The 16,044-nt window shown below is 45.7% G+C and overlaps 1 protein-coding gene across 3 annotated transcripts in view; it reads right to left on the bottom strand.

The window, feature by feature from the left end:
* Positions 1–16,044, bottom strand: part of ANTXR2 (ANTXR cell adhesion molecule 2) — an 83,054-nt gene that overhangs the window by 43,844 nt on the left and 23,166 nt on the right. For all 3 annotated transcript variants that reach the window (XM_051794480.1, XM_051794479.1, XM_051794481.1), the window contains exons 8-10: positions 14,345–14,405; positions 13,285–13,380; positions 10,501–10,570 (exon numbers count right to left, since the gene is read on the bottom strand). In XM_051794480.1, the coding sequence (XP_051650440.1) occupies positions 10,501–10,570; positions 13,285–13,380; positions 14,345–14,405 (227 nt within the window). The remainder of the gene's footprint in view (positions 1–10,500; positions 10,571–13,284; positions 13,381–14,344; positions 14,406–16,044) is intronic.

Here is a 16,044-nt window from a genome sequence, read left to right as displayed (position 1 = left end):
AAAGGAGAACTGAGTATTCCCTGAGGACAGCAAAACCTGCTAATCATGGAAATCATTATGGCATTTGGGGATTCTGGTAAAGAATTAGTATAAACTCTTCCCCTAGTCTGTCCTGGTGTAGCTTAGCACTTATACAAATTCAGATTATGGTTCTTTAGGATGCCGTCCTGTTACTCCAGAAACCTTTATCTTTCCCAGCTACACGTGCAATATACTGGCCGTCTGGGCTTAGCTTTCCATGGGAAGGGACACAAGTGCAGAGAGAGCCAAAATTTCACTGCTGGGAAATGCTAGGGAATGTGAGAGAACTGGAAGCCAGCGAGGAATTAGCTCTGATCTCATGGAATGACAGCAACCTGCAATAAGAGGGTATGAAATGTCATTATTATGTTAAATTAGACTATTAATTCAGCTCAGGATCCTATGGCCACCGCATAATGTGCAGCACTTAGTTCTGCTCACACGCTCTTCGCTAACGCTCTGGGAACACTGTGTGCCCTAGGAGGGACGTGAAGGGCTGTGCCAGAAATTACTACTGATCCTAACACCACAGCCATATGGCTGAGGGGGCAGTTAGCCTATATAATTCATTGAGGATGTTTCCATCTGTGAATAGTTCCCATTATAACCTAATTGTGTCAAACTAAATGTATTTCTAAAATATTTTCAGAAGTTAACATTTATAACAGATATTAAGCCTAATCCAACCCTATTTTTTATTTCCCCCCACCTGTGTTTATCTCTCTGGCTATTTTGGAGGGGAGAGGTTGTCCCATGTGAGTACCAGGGATTGGGAACCATACTCTTTTTTATTTTTGTTGGAACAAAATGCTTGTGTAGGGATAAAATAGACAGTGCTGAAATGCCCAATCGCAGTGAGTCTGCAAAGGAAGGAATTAGTGCAGGTGGAAGCAGTTGTGATCCACTGCAGCTCCCTGCCCAGTGCTGCAGGGGAAGCACAGCTGTTTGCAAGGAAGGATAATGCCAATATCCCATCAATGGGTGTGCATTAGCCATGGGCACTTCTGTGATGGGGATGTATTGCATTCACCTGAGCACAGAGGCTCTGCAGTGGGGAAAAGAACAGGTAAACAGGTTAAAACAACCTGGCCTGGAGCTGGCATCCCACCAATTGGGGAGCAGCAGGAAGTCAAAAGGGGAAGTACAGCTTGCTACCTTTTCTGCTGGTGCTGGGAATGGCTGCAGTTTGTGTCAGAGAGCTGCCTGGCTGCTGGGTTACAGTGAATCTTGAAGAGGGCTGAGAAAGCCCAGAGCTCATCCTGGGGACTAGAACCTCCTCCTGCAGCAGCAGGAGCCTGCTTGCTCTCCTTCCCAAGGCGCTTCCCAAGGTACAGTTGGGTTCTGTTGTGGTTTTGCTTTTTCATAGTAGTGACCAGTGCTAGATGGAGTGGAAAGTACCTCAGTCAACATGCTGCCTCTTAGAGAAATCCAATCAAATCCTCATTTTAATTGCTCCCCTTGTCTCTGCATATGATTTTTCCAAGTGATATGTAGTTACCATATAGGTTTTAGACTAAGGATGAGACATAGAAAATCAGTCCTTAGAACCACACTTGAATAGTGACACGAGCTGCTGAGCTCTTGAGTGGCTCAGTACTCTGCGCAAGCACTGCCCCTTACATTAATGACAAATTCAGCTTTGTGGCCAAATGACACTCCTGCTTTCATAGCCACAAAGGCCATGCCAAGGCTAGTTAGTGAACAGCACCACAGAAAGGGCTTGGTGTCACTTAGTTGGAAAGAGGACAGAAATGCTCTACATACCCACAAAATATTAATCCATTCCTGAGTGACCCTGAAAGCTACAGGAGACTGAGCTGCACTTTGCAAACACCCTTTCACTGGTACTGCTTGGTGCTTGCAACAAGTTTCCTAAAATGTTACCTCTCTCAGCAGAGGAAGGAAGTGACAAAACAAAAATAACAGTAAGGCTAAGCCATAGCAAACAACAGTAAATATGTCCTCCTCTGGTTTTTGACTACTCATTTCTGTGTTACAAGGGAACTCAACTAAGGTCCCCACAACCTTTCTCAGCACTCATTAAGGCAGGTAAAGAGATGTTCTATTCAATTTAACGAACCTGACTAAGTTCTGGACCTGCTTGTCTAAACAGGTCATTCTGTCTTTGTACCTCTGTGTGCTGGAAATCACATGTGTTTGTAGATTTGAGTATTTGCGTGCGGTTTCTGTGGAGACACCTGGGGTGGCTTTGAAGGGCATCTTTTAAATGTGGGTTTGGACTTGACAGAATCAAAGAATCGATGAGGTTGGAAAATACCTATGAGATCATCAAGTCCCACCCTTGATCCAACCCCACCATGGTTACCAGGCCCTGGCACTAAGTGGCACATCCAGTCTCATCTTAAAAATCTCCAGAGATGGTGAACCCACCACCTTCCTGGGCAGCCCATTCCAATGTCTGATTACTCGCTCTATAAAAAATTTTTTTCTAATATTCAACCTAAACCTCCTCTGGCACAGCTTAAGACCACATCCTCTCATCCTACTGCTGGTGGCCTGGGAGTATTTTGTAATAGCACAGTCAGAACGTCTAATGTTAGTTAGACACCCACTGTGTCTGTTTGTCCATCTGGCAGAAGGTGGTGAGACAAAGGTGAGCTGTAATTACACGTGTTGCTGAGGTACCAAGTAACCGGGTGTTGGGTGAGCGCTGCAGAGAGCTCCTGGGTCAGACCTGTGTAGGCAGTGGGACTGCTGGATGCGCCCAGGTGTGAGAGATGTGGTTCAGCTGTGCTGGGCTGTTCTGCCAACACTGAGACAGTAAGACATGAAAATGGGTGCTGGTCAGGTGTCATTAAGAGCTCGTTGCCTGTTTGGTTTGAAGGCTTGCAGAGTCAGAGGGAAGTACAAGCGCGCCACGATGACATGAGGTACTGATGCTGTGTGTGGAAATGTCAGTGTGTCAGCCTGAGCACTCCAGTGCCTCCTCTGAGAGCCATAATGGTGCCGGATCGGCTCTCATGCTACTCAGATATTTATTTTGTATTTGCTTCAAGAATCAGGCCAATGTTTTTGAAAGCACATTTAACTATACCATATGCCTACTTAAATCATCCCTATCAAACAAGTTGTGGGTTGCTGCTCTGGTTCATTCTGCTCTGTTTTCCCTCCCTTCCCAATGTGTTTATGTATATTTATCCAATTTGCTCTGTTCCTCGTGCCAAATGGCAGGTCTGAGATCCTAGCTATGCAGGGGCAGCTGTGCTATTGTTGGTGCCTGACAAAAGAGGTCAAGGGCTGGGCCCACAGCTCTAGCTGTAATGACAGCTCATGTTGGACATGATGGTACAGGCACAGAGTAATTGGGGTTCATGTGACTTCAGAAGTAGGAATAAATCTTAACTTGTCCTTTAGTAATAAAGAACTCAAGTCTCACTTTTAAGAAGTAATTTTTTTCTGCAAATTAGCCTCTTGCAAAATATCCTGCTGTCCTTATTTAATTTATTAACATAATTCCTCCCTCTGTCTGGAAAAAGAACCAACTTTAAACAACCCCACCACAACAAGCCAAAACCTGAAAAACCAAATGATGGCCTAGTTGGAAGGAAGGGCTTCTCCTGTATGGAACTGATCCTAGCTGTTCTCACTTCTGAGATTGATGAGAGCCACCAGCTGTGCCAGCCTAGGAAGTTACTGCTCACAGAAAAGAGTATGCTACCCCGGGAGGATATTTCCCTCACGAGAAGGTTGTTCCAAGCCCAGCAGCTCCAGGCAGTGACACAGCAGGGAGGGATCGTTCCCAATGTCCTTTGTTCAGCAAGAGATTAATCTGCAGGGCTTGGGAATTCCATGCTCTGCCCCTTGGGTGGCCTGAGATTACTCCTTCCCCTGCTGCCTCGCAGAGCAGAAGCCAAGAGCGTGAAGTTGATTACAGGGGTTCTTCTCAGACTGCCCATGGGTTTGAGGCAGATGAGGAGGGCAGGCACATGTCCTCAGCCCTGCTTGGGGAGCGTGCAGCTGCCACGAGGCCGCTGGCTCCGGCTGCGTCACCACCGCGCTGTTAATTATTTAAGAGACAGCACGGGGGAAACATCACATCTGTCACCCACACGCAGGCACAACCTCCACTCAGGGCAGGACCAGATGTGTTTATTCGAAACATGTACTAACTAGCTACTTAATGGCTTAGAATTATTAGCCTGAAGTTAATTAGGCAAACATATTCAGCATCAGTCACCTTACAAAGCATGGCTTCTCCTTCCTCAGTGCCTTTATCAACCACGGGGAAAAGTAAAGATCCCAGAAAGGTGCAGCAGTAAGAAACCAATGTATGGGATGTGTTCCTGGTGTCCTCATGAACACTTACAGTGCCCAGCTAAAGCCCTAGCTGGGTGCCTCTCTGTGCTGCTGGAACACTGGCACAGGGGAGAAAGCAGGGGCTTGTTTATGGGCCTGTAGGTGTTGGGAAAGTAAAGGGAAATAGCAGTAGAAAAATTCATTTCTTGATGGTATAGTTAAGTGAAACTTGTAAATGCTGGCCTCCTGGCTCCTGCATGCAGTGGGTATGTCCCTGATGATGCAAGCACTTGCCTGGCATCCTGCTGGCACAATGCCAGGACTGCTGCTGTCCAAGAGAACAGGCTCTGGTTCCCCAAGAAATGAGATTCAAAAGCAACTTTTTAGTTCCTGGCTCCCAGGTCGATGTCACAAGCAGCAGTGGATGCAATAAGGCAGAATAGGATCTATCTTTGGGCAGGGGGGACAGTCAGGATCGTTGGTTAGGAGCCTGCCATGACAACCATTCTGTAGAGCACCTTTCAGCTGATCTCCAAAGGGACCAGCTGTCTAGAAATCCAGTGAGGTACTGTGCAGGATGGAGCCACAATCCATTCATCTTCACTGTTTGCTGCCATGTGTCCATGATCTACCTCTTAAATCTGGTGCTGGGATTAGTAAAAATCACACTTGGAAACTGGAAAGCAAGATTCAAAGTACCCCTGCTTCCACTGTTATGGAAATAGCTTCCTCTCAGAAATCCAGAAATTGTAGAGCACCTAGAGCTGACTGTGAGGCATGTGTTTGCTCTTTGTACTGAAGGATTTTCCCAGGGAGGTGGGAACTGAGGGCAGCAGTGCCACTGACATGGATTCCTGGGCTTTCAGCTAGCTTTGGTTTTTGCCTACACAGCTGCTGTGAAGGATGTCCAAGGCCCCTAAAGCAGTGAGCAGGAACTTCTTGGTGCACCCTGTGAGCTGCCATGAATGCATTATAAGCAGACTCCCCCAGTGCCATTTAAAGTGAGATTTTCCGTGAGTTTGTCAGGAACCCGTTGGAAGCAAAGCACTGGGTTCACAAGTCTCCTCCAGTTGCCCAGAGTCCCAGGCTCCCCCAGCAGTCAGGACCTTGGCTTCCATCTAGTCCCTCCTGAGATGCCCTCAGAGCTGTGTGTAACTCAGAGCTTGTGACTGACTCCCATTGGCTCAGCCCTGCCAGCACAACAGCAGAGCAGCTAAACTTGTACTTCAGAGATTAAGATCATAATACCAAAACTTGGGCCAAACAATGAGGGAACTCTTGCCTGCAGTCAGGCTATCAGAGACTATGAAAATGGTATAACAAGGAAAATAAATGGGCCTTAGTTTTGCACTAACTCAAACAAAAATAGACGGAGGGCATGTAATGCAAACAAACATAAACAGCCAGAGAGTGTTAGTGACCATTACAGGGCTGATGTCCTGCTGGGGAGAAAACAAATGCTTTTCTAACAGTCAAAAAGAACCTGCACAAAATATTTTCATATGTAGAGAAGCTAAGGAACTTGTAAAAAGGAAACCACAAGACTGCAATAAGTGGCTACACTGGTTCCTGACATAGGTTCTTTAAAGGCTGAAGGTGTTAAGATGATGGAGATGGGTTCTGCTGTCTTCCCTCATCTTTTTATTCCCAGGGGCTAAGGGCCAATATCTCACTTGTCAATTCAGGATCAAAAAGAAATCGGTGACAAGCCCAAAAAAAAACAAAAACAAAAACAAATTAAAATCTAAAGCCCTGAGTGATGTGAGTGCAGATACCACCCAGTGCTGTGGGTGCTGGAGTTCCCCCTGAGCTGCCACCCCATTCACAAAGAAGTGCACAGGCAACAGAACAGCTGTTGGCAACGGGAGGAACAAAGACTTGAGTGACACGGGCTCCTCCTGTGAGGACTCTGGTTAATGGCCATATAATAGCATGTCTCAAGGTAGCATTTGCAGCTCAGGAACATAAAGCTGCACACTTAGTCCTAGAGATCATTTTCCAGTATGTTTTCTTTCTAGAACAAAAGCTCTTGCTTGTTCTTACAGCCATGAGAGTCTGAGTTATTGATTCTCCAATTACTTGTGGACTCTGGTAAGCCTCACTCAGTAAGGTTAGACTTTCCCTCAGTAATTCCTTCTTGGAATGTCTGGCAAGGAAGCACATTGAAAGGTACCACTAAACTTGTGAACTTATGCTGTTGGTGAGAGCTCTTACTGCTGGCAGTACATGGAAAAAAAAAAAAATCAGTGTGGTGATTGGTAACAGACTATCTCCTGCAGTGCTGTGTGCTTTGTGTCAAGTCAGCTGCCCCAGACTTCATCAGCTCCTTGGAAACTGCAGGCAACCAAGAATTTGGCAATACAAGAGTAGTCATTTTCCTTCCTACCACCCAGAAAATAATTCCTATTAAATCTTTGCTCTTTAAGTGCCACCAGCTGTTTGTGTTGGACAGGATGTAGGAAGGGATAGATGGAAGCAGAAGCCAAGAGGATTTGAATAGAAGGTGAATAAGGTCATTAGCAGCAGTGTTCACTGTACCACTTTAGCATGCAAGCTGATCATAAAGTCAAGGTACCTGTGAGAGAGGTTTCACTCAGGTTTAGGCTGGGATTTGTCCTTTTTGGCTTTCTTATTCCTTAAGCTTCCAACCCCATGGAGAAGGACACTGCCCACTTCTGTCCTAGCAAGCCCTGAGTTTAAGTGCAGGATGCACAAAGATGGAAGCTGGCCAGCAGCACTGCAGCTGCATGAAAAAATAGACTACTGTAGTTCTCTGAACTATTTTAAGAACAATGACAATTCCTCAGCCTGTTGGTTCAGTTTGAATAATCCACTGCCTAGCCTAGATCCATCCTTTCCTGCCTGGCTTAGAGGACAGTCTGCACAAGATTAGATTGGATGTTTGCAGTGGGCATCAGCAAATTCAAAATGTTACCGTAATATTCCAGTGAGAAATGAGAGTTTAAGCAGACTGAGGTAGTTGAGTAGTAGTCACATTTCAGTAAAATAGTGTGGTGATGTGCTACTTTAGCCAGTAATTACTGCCATCCACTCATCTAATCAAAGTGAATTTTGAAGCATTCAGGTAGTAAGAGAAATGCAGGTCTCACTGCTTGGCCTGTCCATGGAAGGCAGGGGGGGTTTCACCACTGGCTTACCGGAGCAGAAGCCAGCTGTGTTGGTGAAGCCAAGCCTGCAGACAGATCATTCTGAATGCAAACTCACAGGGCTTACAGCAAAATGGAGAGAACAAAAGTGAAGATAGCAAGGAATGTACACTTTTAAAATGTCCTGGTTGATCCTGTACTAGTGTTCAAAGAAACAAGGGCCCTGTTTGCCTACCAAGGCACAATGACTATAGAAACATGTATAATAACACAGAGGTCAAAGCCATCTCTGGTTTGGTTTGATTCCCTTGAGCTGTGGCAGGACAGAAAATCCAAGTCTGAGCTACAAAGGGGAACTGATTTTCTCAAATATTCTGCCAGACCTGAAAAATATGTGACTTGTAAATGGGCAGCGCAGTAAAATCTGAGTCCTTTTCACTAACCAGCTTGACTGTGTTGTTGCACCTGCTATCACAGTGTGTAAGAGATGGCTCAAAGCAACTCAACCTGCGGTAGCCTCCTCACCTTCCCAAAAGTCTACGTGTACTTTCCCTTTCTGCTTTATTTCAATACTTTGTGACATGTTTAATAATTCATGGGTTGCTTGTGTGGAAATGATAAATAATTGTCAGCTGTTAGCTAACTGGGGGGCTTGTAAATGAGCTAAGCACACTATGGCATTTTGTACTTCAGAAGTGGCAGTACAAGAAGGAATTTTAAATGGCACAAGCAGCACAGCCATGTTGTCACCCAACCTAGGGATACCACATTCATCTGCTACAGAGGACTGTGCAAAAGCAGATTTTGAAAAGAATGCTTGGTTAAATCTACAGCTGGCCCTTGGGAGACTCCTGACGCAATCCAGTCAGCAGCTGGGAATGAGGCAGAAGTACACCATGGCCAAAGTCCAGGAGAGCAGGGGCACACGGACCCAGTATTCTGGGTACTCAAGCATTTTATCTATTCCACGTGGCTTTGTACTGCTCTGCATGTGAAAACTGCTAATTCATCAGGCAAAAAGAAGTGTCTCCCATCAGAAAAAAATACAATGACCCCTGTTAAATGAGTCTTGATGGTTTCCCCAGAAACCAAGCTGCAGGTTTAAAAGCCACAAAGGTACCTTGGGCTGCTTGTGTTCTCTTAATTCCACCGAGAAGAACACTAGAAAAGAGCAGAGCGGTTGTTGCTACATTAGTGACTAATATTAGCTCCACTACATGAGGAATTACTGGGAGATATCCAGCACTAGTCTGAGCTGTGCCAATGGGAAGTCAACAGTTCAAGTATGTACATATCTTTCATAGCTGTCAGTCTTCTGCACAGCAAACTGCTCAGCTCTGGGCCAAAGCTCCAGAGCTTCAATAGCAGGTTAGGAAACAATATTTCAGGTGGTAACTTGAGAAAATAGACTTTCCTGTGAACCTGTACAACTCCAAGTGTATTGTGCTGAGGTGCTCTATCCACGTTGCAGTTCCAGGGTGGCAGCTGTCTGGTTCAGTAACACTTTACAGCAGAAGGAAAAATGCAGCACACGCAACTAACTTCCAATGCTTTAGTTTATGCCAACATTCCATGCATTTCGCATGCATTTGGCAGGACTGGCTGTTTACATACTCTGGGACTAACAGTGTGTAGAAAAGCATTTACAGCATCAGATTTGGGGGAGCTTAATACTGGACCTGGTTTGCAGCTGTTCATCTGCTCTTCCATGTTTCACTGAAATACCTGGCATGGGGAGGAGGAGTTCTAACCCAACCGATTTATATTGTTCTGATGACAAAATTAGTTCTCTTACAACTGCAATGGTGCTGACTAGTTTTAGCCAAGCCAGCAGCTGTCCAGCTGTTGTGCTGCACAGCTGGCCCACCCCCGCAGCCCAGCTCAGCTGGGCACTGCTGCTGCACCGTGGGAGGTACAGGCTGGGCTCTGACACCCTGCTGCACACAGGACAGGATGAGCGTGTCCCACAGCTATGGGAAAGGCCATGTGCACATCAGGAAACACACCAGCATTAAATGCCTTGTCGGTCCCTCCCTCTGCTCTCCGTGCAGCTCTGCTCCGTGCTGGTTCTCCCACCGGCCATGACCCAGCTCTGGAGGCACTGCACTGAGCCACCCCATTGGGGTCAAGCACTGAACTGTATTCCTCTACAGCTTTCCAACTTCCCTCCCCCAGCCTGCCATTTAATGCACAAACCAGATGTCTGTTTGGAGCTTTGCTATCCATCTTACAGCACAACTGAGGCAGTGGATTGCTGCTGAAGTCAGCAATGTACCTACAGAGAAGTCATCTGTACAATCTGCTTTGTTCCTCGACTGCTAGAATTACCACACAAAAATGCCAATGCAGAACTGCTGTGCTTCCTACTGGATTAGGATTAACCCATCCCAAATAACTCTGTGAGAGCAACTTCTTGCCAAATGGGGAGAAAGCCAACAGCCAAAGCCTTGGACCTCCCACAGGGCAGTTTTCCTTCTTCGGGTTAGCTCAGGGTCTCAGGAATCTGCGCAATGATGTCAAAGTGATCAGAAGGGCCTGGGGCTCGTCTGAGTTGGAGAGGAGGAGGGAAGGATTAGTTCTCCAAGGGCCAGAAGTAATGTGCAGCCCTGGCCAGTGACACTGAGAATAAGGCCAGCGCTGTGGTTTAGCCCGAGTGCTAAGGCTGTTAACTCAGAGCCTCGTTGGATCAGGATGTGTGGAGCAAGGGTACCCGTCCTGACACCTAATTTTAATAATAGCTTGTAAGTGTCAGTGGTAATGTCATCTTTAACAGTGAGCCTGAAGAGGATCCAGAAGAGAGCATAATATGCCCTGTTAAAACAGCTAATCTGCATAAAACGTATGACAAGCCAGACCTTTTCAGTTTCATAAACTGGCTGAATATTCATTTTTAAGGCACTGTCCAAATCGGTTTGGTCACAGATAACTATTTAAAGCCCATTTCAAAGCTGGCATATATACCACAGAAATAACATAAGAATGGGGGAAAAGGCAACAATAACAACCCCCTGTGAAAGCAATGAAGATTGCCTCTAGCCAAACCCCTGACGATGAGCATCAGTGATAGCGGCGCCAACTCCGGCACAACATGGTATGACATTTGGTCAGTACTTACTGGCCACTTTTGTACAGGATCGGTGCAGGGCAGAGCAAAAAATCAGACTCCACTGTTTTAGGTTTTTCATCTGAAAAAAACAAATCACATGAGCTTACTATGCTGTGCTGCTTAGATGAGGAGCTGCTGTGTGAACGTGCTGTGAGGTCCCTCCTTTCCTAATCTCCTTACTGGTCAGGTCGTGTCTAGAGCAGGCAGCAAGGCAGCCCAAGATAAGGAACATACAGCCCCACACTGGCTTTAAATGCCAGGTGAGCCTATGTTACAGGGTGTATTTTATTTAACTCAAGTCAGCTCATGCTCTTCCAGAGAGATCATTTCCTAGAACCAACACCATTTTCGTGGAGAATGAGAACATTATTAGGGGGTTCCTGGTAGCTGGAAGATGAAGGTTTGTTTCTAATTGGCTCCATCTGTGTGTACTGCATTCCAGGACTGTTCTGTTAATTGTGATTGGAGTGTCTGTTTTTTTGGTGTTATCCTTTTGAATCTGTCATATGCAAATCTCTTACACTTATAAAGCACCTACCTGTAGAGCACATGTGTCCAGCACAGTACTTTTATTCTGCACATGTGAGGAGAAGAGGAGGGAGCTCTTTTACCTCATGTGTTTGGTAAACTGGGGAAAATTCTCCTCCTGTGTGCAGAGCCATCCTCCCAAACTTTCCCACAGCAGGACTGGTAATTTCTTACAGGGATTATGTCCTGATTGCAGGGTGAGAGCAGATAAATGATCTGCCAGATCTATGTGGAGATGACTGTCCTGCATTTTGGGAACAGGCAGACAGACAAGTAGTTCAGGGGCAGCTGAAGGAGGAGCTGTTGGCATAAATGAGTTTTTCTTATGTGCTATAATCTGTACTGACTGCTTGGCCTAGATTTGGGGCTAGTTGTGAGGTGGGGAAGAGGGATTAGCACATTGCCATATGTTTTTGTCTTAATGGTATGTTTCATAGATTATTTTTCTATCCCACAGCTCCATTTGGCAGGTTTCCTTTCTAGCATTTGGTAATGGTTCTTTATAAATGCAGAACAAGAAACATGCCAAATGCATCTTCTCAAAGCAGAGGCACTGACACAGTGCGGGTGTGCTCAGAGGCTGGTCCCAAAGCGAGCCTAGGTGCTCAGGGAGGGGAACTCCAACGTGAGCACATCCTCACCTGATACCCTCTGCTGTGCCCTCAGGTACTGAGGGCTCTGCTGAGGGACTGCCAGTCTCCTGGAGAGGAGAATGCAGTGACACGAGAATGCTGGTTTTCTCTTGGGACTGTCTCCTTCTTCCTGCTACTGCTCCAAATGCCCTGCCTACCTTCCTGTCCACCCTGGCTTCACTGACCCCTTTTAGGCTTCCTCTGAGACAGAAGCACTTGGAGCCAGCACAGAGCTGTAGAGAATAAGCTTGTGTATGGGGAAAGGACCACGTGAAATTCCGTTGTCTCCTTCCTGTGCAAACGTTTGCTGTTGTCCGTTGCTAAAGAAGTGAACTGGGGGGAGATGTAGAAGGCCCTGGCAAGACCCCATAGAGCAGATTGTGTTTTTATAATCAATACATCACTGTGCCATTCCCCTCCCCTCGTGTGCTTCAGCACACCCCTTCCTGAAGCCAAGAAAAAACAAGCAGCCCAGAGCTGTAGTTGGCAATTCGCACATCAGATGTTAGTGAGTGTTTGTGGGCAATGGGAAACAGAGGTGACAATTGTAATGGAAACTGAAGGGAAATTTATACAAGCAGAACTGACTTGCACAGGCTGCCGGCACCCAGAACTACTGGGCTATCTGTTATTCTGCCAAATTATTGTAGATATTTAACAGGTAGGAGGGATTGGCAGCCCATTCCAGTATATATGATATCCAGGGTAAAGACAAAAATGCACTGGAAACACAAGTTCAATTGGGTAGGAATTTAAGACAGGCTAATAGAGAAATCAGACTGTAGGCAAGGAAAAAATCAGTTGGACTTTTTCTACAAGTTCAGTTTTGGTTGCTTTCCAATCTGGCTGGCTTCTAAGGGATGCTGCTTAGAGCTGGAAGTTGGATGTACTTATCCTAGCCATCCCCTTGAGTTTCTGAATATAAAAACCAAAGTCAGATAAAAGCTTACAGGAAAGTGCCTGTAAAAGGTACCACGGTCACTGTCTGAAACAGAATTGCTTTGGGATGTGGCTGCAGTGAGTCCCACCGCTGGAAGAGAGTGCTGCTGGGCACACTGAGCTGATGAACCATGGTGAAACACAGGGACAAAATACACCTACTGTTCTGACCTGGCCTTGTTCTGTGCTGTTGCAGAAAGAGGGCTGACTCCGTGTCACGCATCCCTGAAACCCACAGCATAGTGGCTCCACACCTGGCACGCCAACCAGAACGGGCAGAGACCGTCCAAGACAACAAGGTAAGTGCCTTTGGGAATTGCAGTGAGATGTTGTGGTCTGGGTGGTCTTGCAGAAAGGGCCCTCGGTCAGTACACTGTGGCCATGGGTTTGTTCATCACCAAACATCTGTCTCCCTGATCATCAGGAGCCAACAGTTCTCACCACGTAATGCCCACAGCCAGCCGGGCTGCCAACACTGTTCATGGCGCACAGCTAATGGCATCTGGTACCAAAATCAAACCCCTGAGCTAAGTGTGAAGTAACTTCCCTCCTATTACTAATCCTCAGCGCTTTCCTGTTCTCCTCTTCTTCGATATATTTCTCTTGGAATTTTAATCAACTGAGGCCATGAGAAGCAAAATCAGTCCCTGCATAAGAACTACAAAGGCAGATGATCTCTAACATCAATACTTACGGATTGTAGTCCCATTCACTTGATAGGTACAAGTCACGCTGTCAGTTCTCCCACCAAGGGTTAAGCCGCTTCCTCTAAGAACAACTTGAAACTCCTCTGGAGAGAAAAGCAAACGCCCAAAATCACCCAACTTCAGTAAGTTACACCAGGACAATTTCAGTTTAGTCTACAATAAAGGAAGCACAACATAGCAACACTTCCAGCTTACTGAGATCTCCTTTTTACTGGAACCCTTGTACTGAATTCTCCTTAGGTCACACTAGGGAAAATCAAGATTTGTTCCCAAATCTTTATCACTGAGGCAGCCCTATGAAACTGCCAGTGAATTCTGCCTAACAACAGAATCTGGGGCTCAGTTGCACAGTAACAAACAATTTCTCAGTGAATGAGAAATCTGAGACTCAGAATGAGAACACTCCCCAAACCTGGATGAGGCTCATTTGTAGTGCCTCATGAAGAAAATCTTTCTCCTTAGTGTACTATTCCTCTGGAAATTGCCTAAGGGCCACACTATATCTGTGAGCTGTGCAGAGGAGGAGTGCAAACAGTTAGTTTACCAGGGCCACTGACTTCACCCAGACAATCTATGTTTTCACAGAAATACCCAAGTAAGATTTTGCAACTACCTTATTTTGACTGGTCTCCAACTATGAGTGGATTGTGAAGCCCAGAAAGAAGACAACCCCTAAAATTTTCTCCAACTCTTATACTTCATAAATATATTTTGCTGCCCAAAAATGCAGTCACATGCTTTACTGCTTACATTACACAGATTTTGGGGAAGATATGGGGCAAGTGCAGAGCAGGAATCATAGGAGAGGGACTGGTAAATGCTTTCCAACTTCCATGTGATTCACCCAAGCTGTGGAATTAGGCCATGGCAGACACCCCCTCTAAGAAGGAGTCAACAGAGAAGGATATATCTTTCTTGAACTCCTTAAGGACTTTTTTTTAAGTTAGAGATGTTTTATTCTAGAGACGTGCAGTTTTCCTTTGGGTAAAACAGGGAAATCACAGTATTGTAATCATTGAATATTCTTTTAAAATTATAAAGACTTACCTCCCACACAGACACTGGATGGCTCCAAATATAAGATCTCAGTGCATGACTGTTTCAAAACCTATTGCAAAGGAGGAAACTAGTCATAAATAGGTTTCGGAGTGCTATTTCAGTGAGCAATATTACTTTAAAACAATTGCTTGTCCCTAGAAGACAGACATACACAGCTACAGGTTTGATTTGCTAAGACTTTGTAAGACATTGCCTGGAGCACACACAGCTCCTGCAGGCCTGCAGAGTCAAGTCTAATTGTTCCTAAGGCTTGGATTAGTTTGTTATGCCTGGGATAGCCTTCAAAACATAATGATGTCCACATCCCTAACCTTATTTTCCATGAACCCCAATCCTCACGTTTAAGCCAAAAATTAGTCACAAGGAGCCTGATCCAAAACCTAATCCAGTCCAAAGCAGTGTTCCCACCATCTGTGGGTGAAGCCAAGTGCACATTATTCTGAGTGCTGGCCCCCTGCCCTCCACAAAGCAGTGCAGGGACGCGCGGCGTTCCCGATTGCGCTGCCCGCCGTCACACAGGGATGGCTCACTTCGGCCTGCCCTGTCAGAAGTGGTATTTCTAACGGGTGTTCAGAAATACTCCACGGAATCAATTCAGGTCCCTGTAACCACGTGCACAGCAGAAAGTCCTGTTACTGTCCCCTCTCTACCTCTATTTGCTGGAGCTGTGTCTTCTGCTGAGCTGCCCTGACTGCCTGGCAATGTCCCTCTTGGCTTACTCTTAACTCTTTCTGCCTTCTTATAGGTACAACTCTTTTTACTCTGTCTACAGTTTTCGCTAGTGATTTCTATTGCTACGCATCCAGGCCCAGCAGAAACAATGTAGTTGCTGCTCTGACAAAAAGCATGCCAAGCTCCAAGAAAGAGAATAGCCTCCCTCACTGAACACTTCCCACAGTTCCTCTCTCCCCACAGACTGTTGTGCACAAATTATATTTTTAGTGATTTGAAACCCATTTGTATTAAGTAGTATTTAAGGAAAATAGAGACCTTGCAGGCACACACATTTGGATGAGACACAGCACCAGAAATCTTAGGAAAGAATGTTGAACTGCAGTTCAGTGCAAGCCAAGCAGTTTGTACGAGCTGAGGATCTTGCCTTGCTTCCAAAAAAGGGCTTTGGCTTTTTGATTCCTATTGCAGTGTGGAGAGAAGTTTCCCGTGGTTTATTTGGCGGTTGGGCAATATTTTGTGCAAAATAAAATACAGCAAGAATACAGCATTTTATTCCTTTGCTGTAACAGCATGTTCTATTTTTTTCCCTGAAGAGTCAGATGAACAGCCCAAGTGAAGCTGAGACTAGAGACAAGCCTTATGTGAAGCACAGATCCAGCAGCTGGCATTGAATACAGTAATTGTGGTTTTTTAGAGCCGCATTATATAGACAGGGAGAACCTTCTGAACCCCTGTCCTGGCCCCATTTGCCCAGTGTCTGATGAAGGGTCCATGTTATGAACTGGGGGTCAGGGAGAGGGGAAGACAATGTGGGACAGGATCTGACTTCCCTTGCAAAGCAGTAGTTCTCTAATGTGCTGCATCCTAGGGTGAATTTTCTAACACTTTGCTTCAAAATGCAATGCAAATCAGGAAAGAACCTATTTGGACATGCTTAACTCCCTTTGGATTTAAGCATAAACTGGGAGGGGTAGACATAACAAATCCAACTGAGATGAAATATGGCCTAGATG

This window comes from Manacus candei, unplaced genomic scaffold (genome assembly GCF_025592945.1).
Source record: "Manacus candei isolate 608988 ecotype Guabito, Panama unplaced genomic scaffold, ASM2559294v1 h1tg000039l, whole genome shotgun sequence".
Lineage (NCBI taxonomy): Eukaryota > Metazoa > Chordata > Aves > Passeriformes > Pipridae > Manacus > Manacus candei.
The sequence above is the reverse complement of the archived record's forward strand: the minus strand, read 5'-3'. Positions and strand labels throughout refer to the sequence as shown.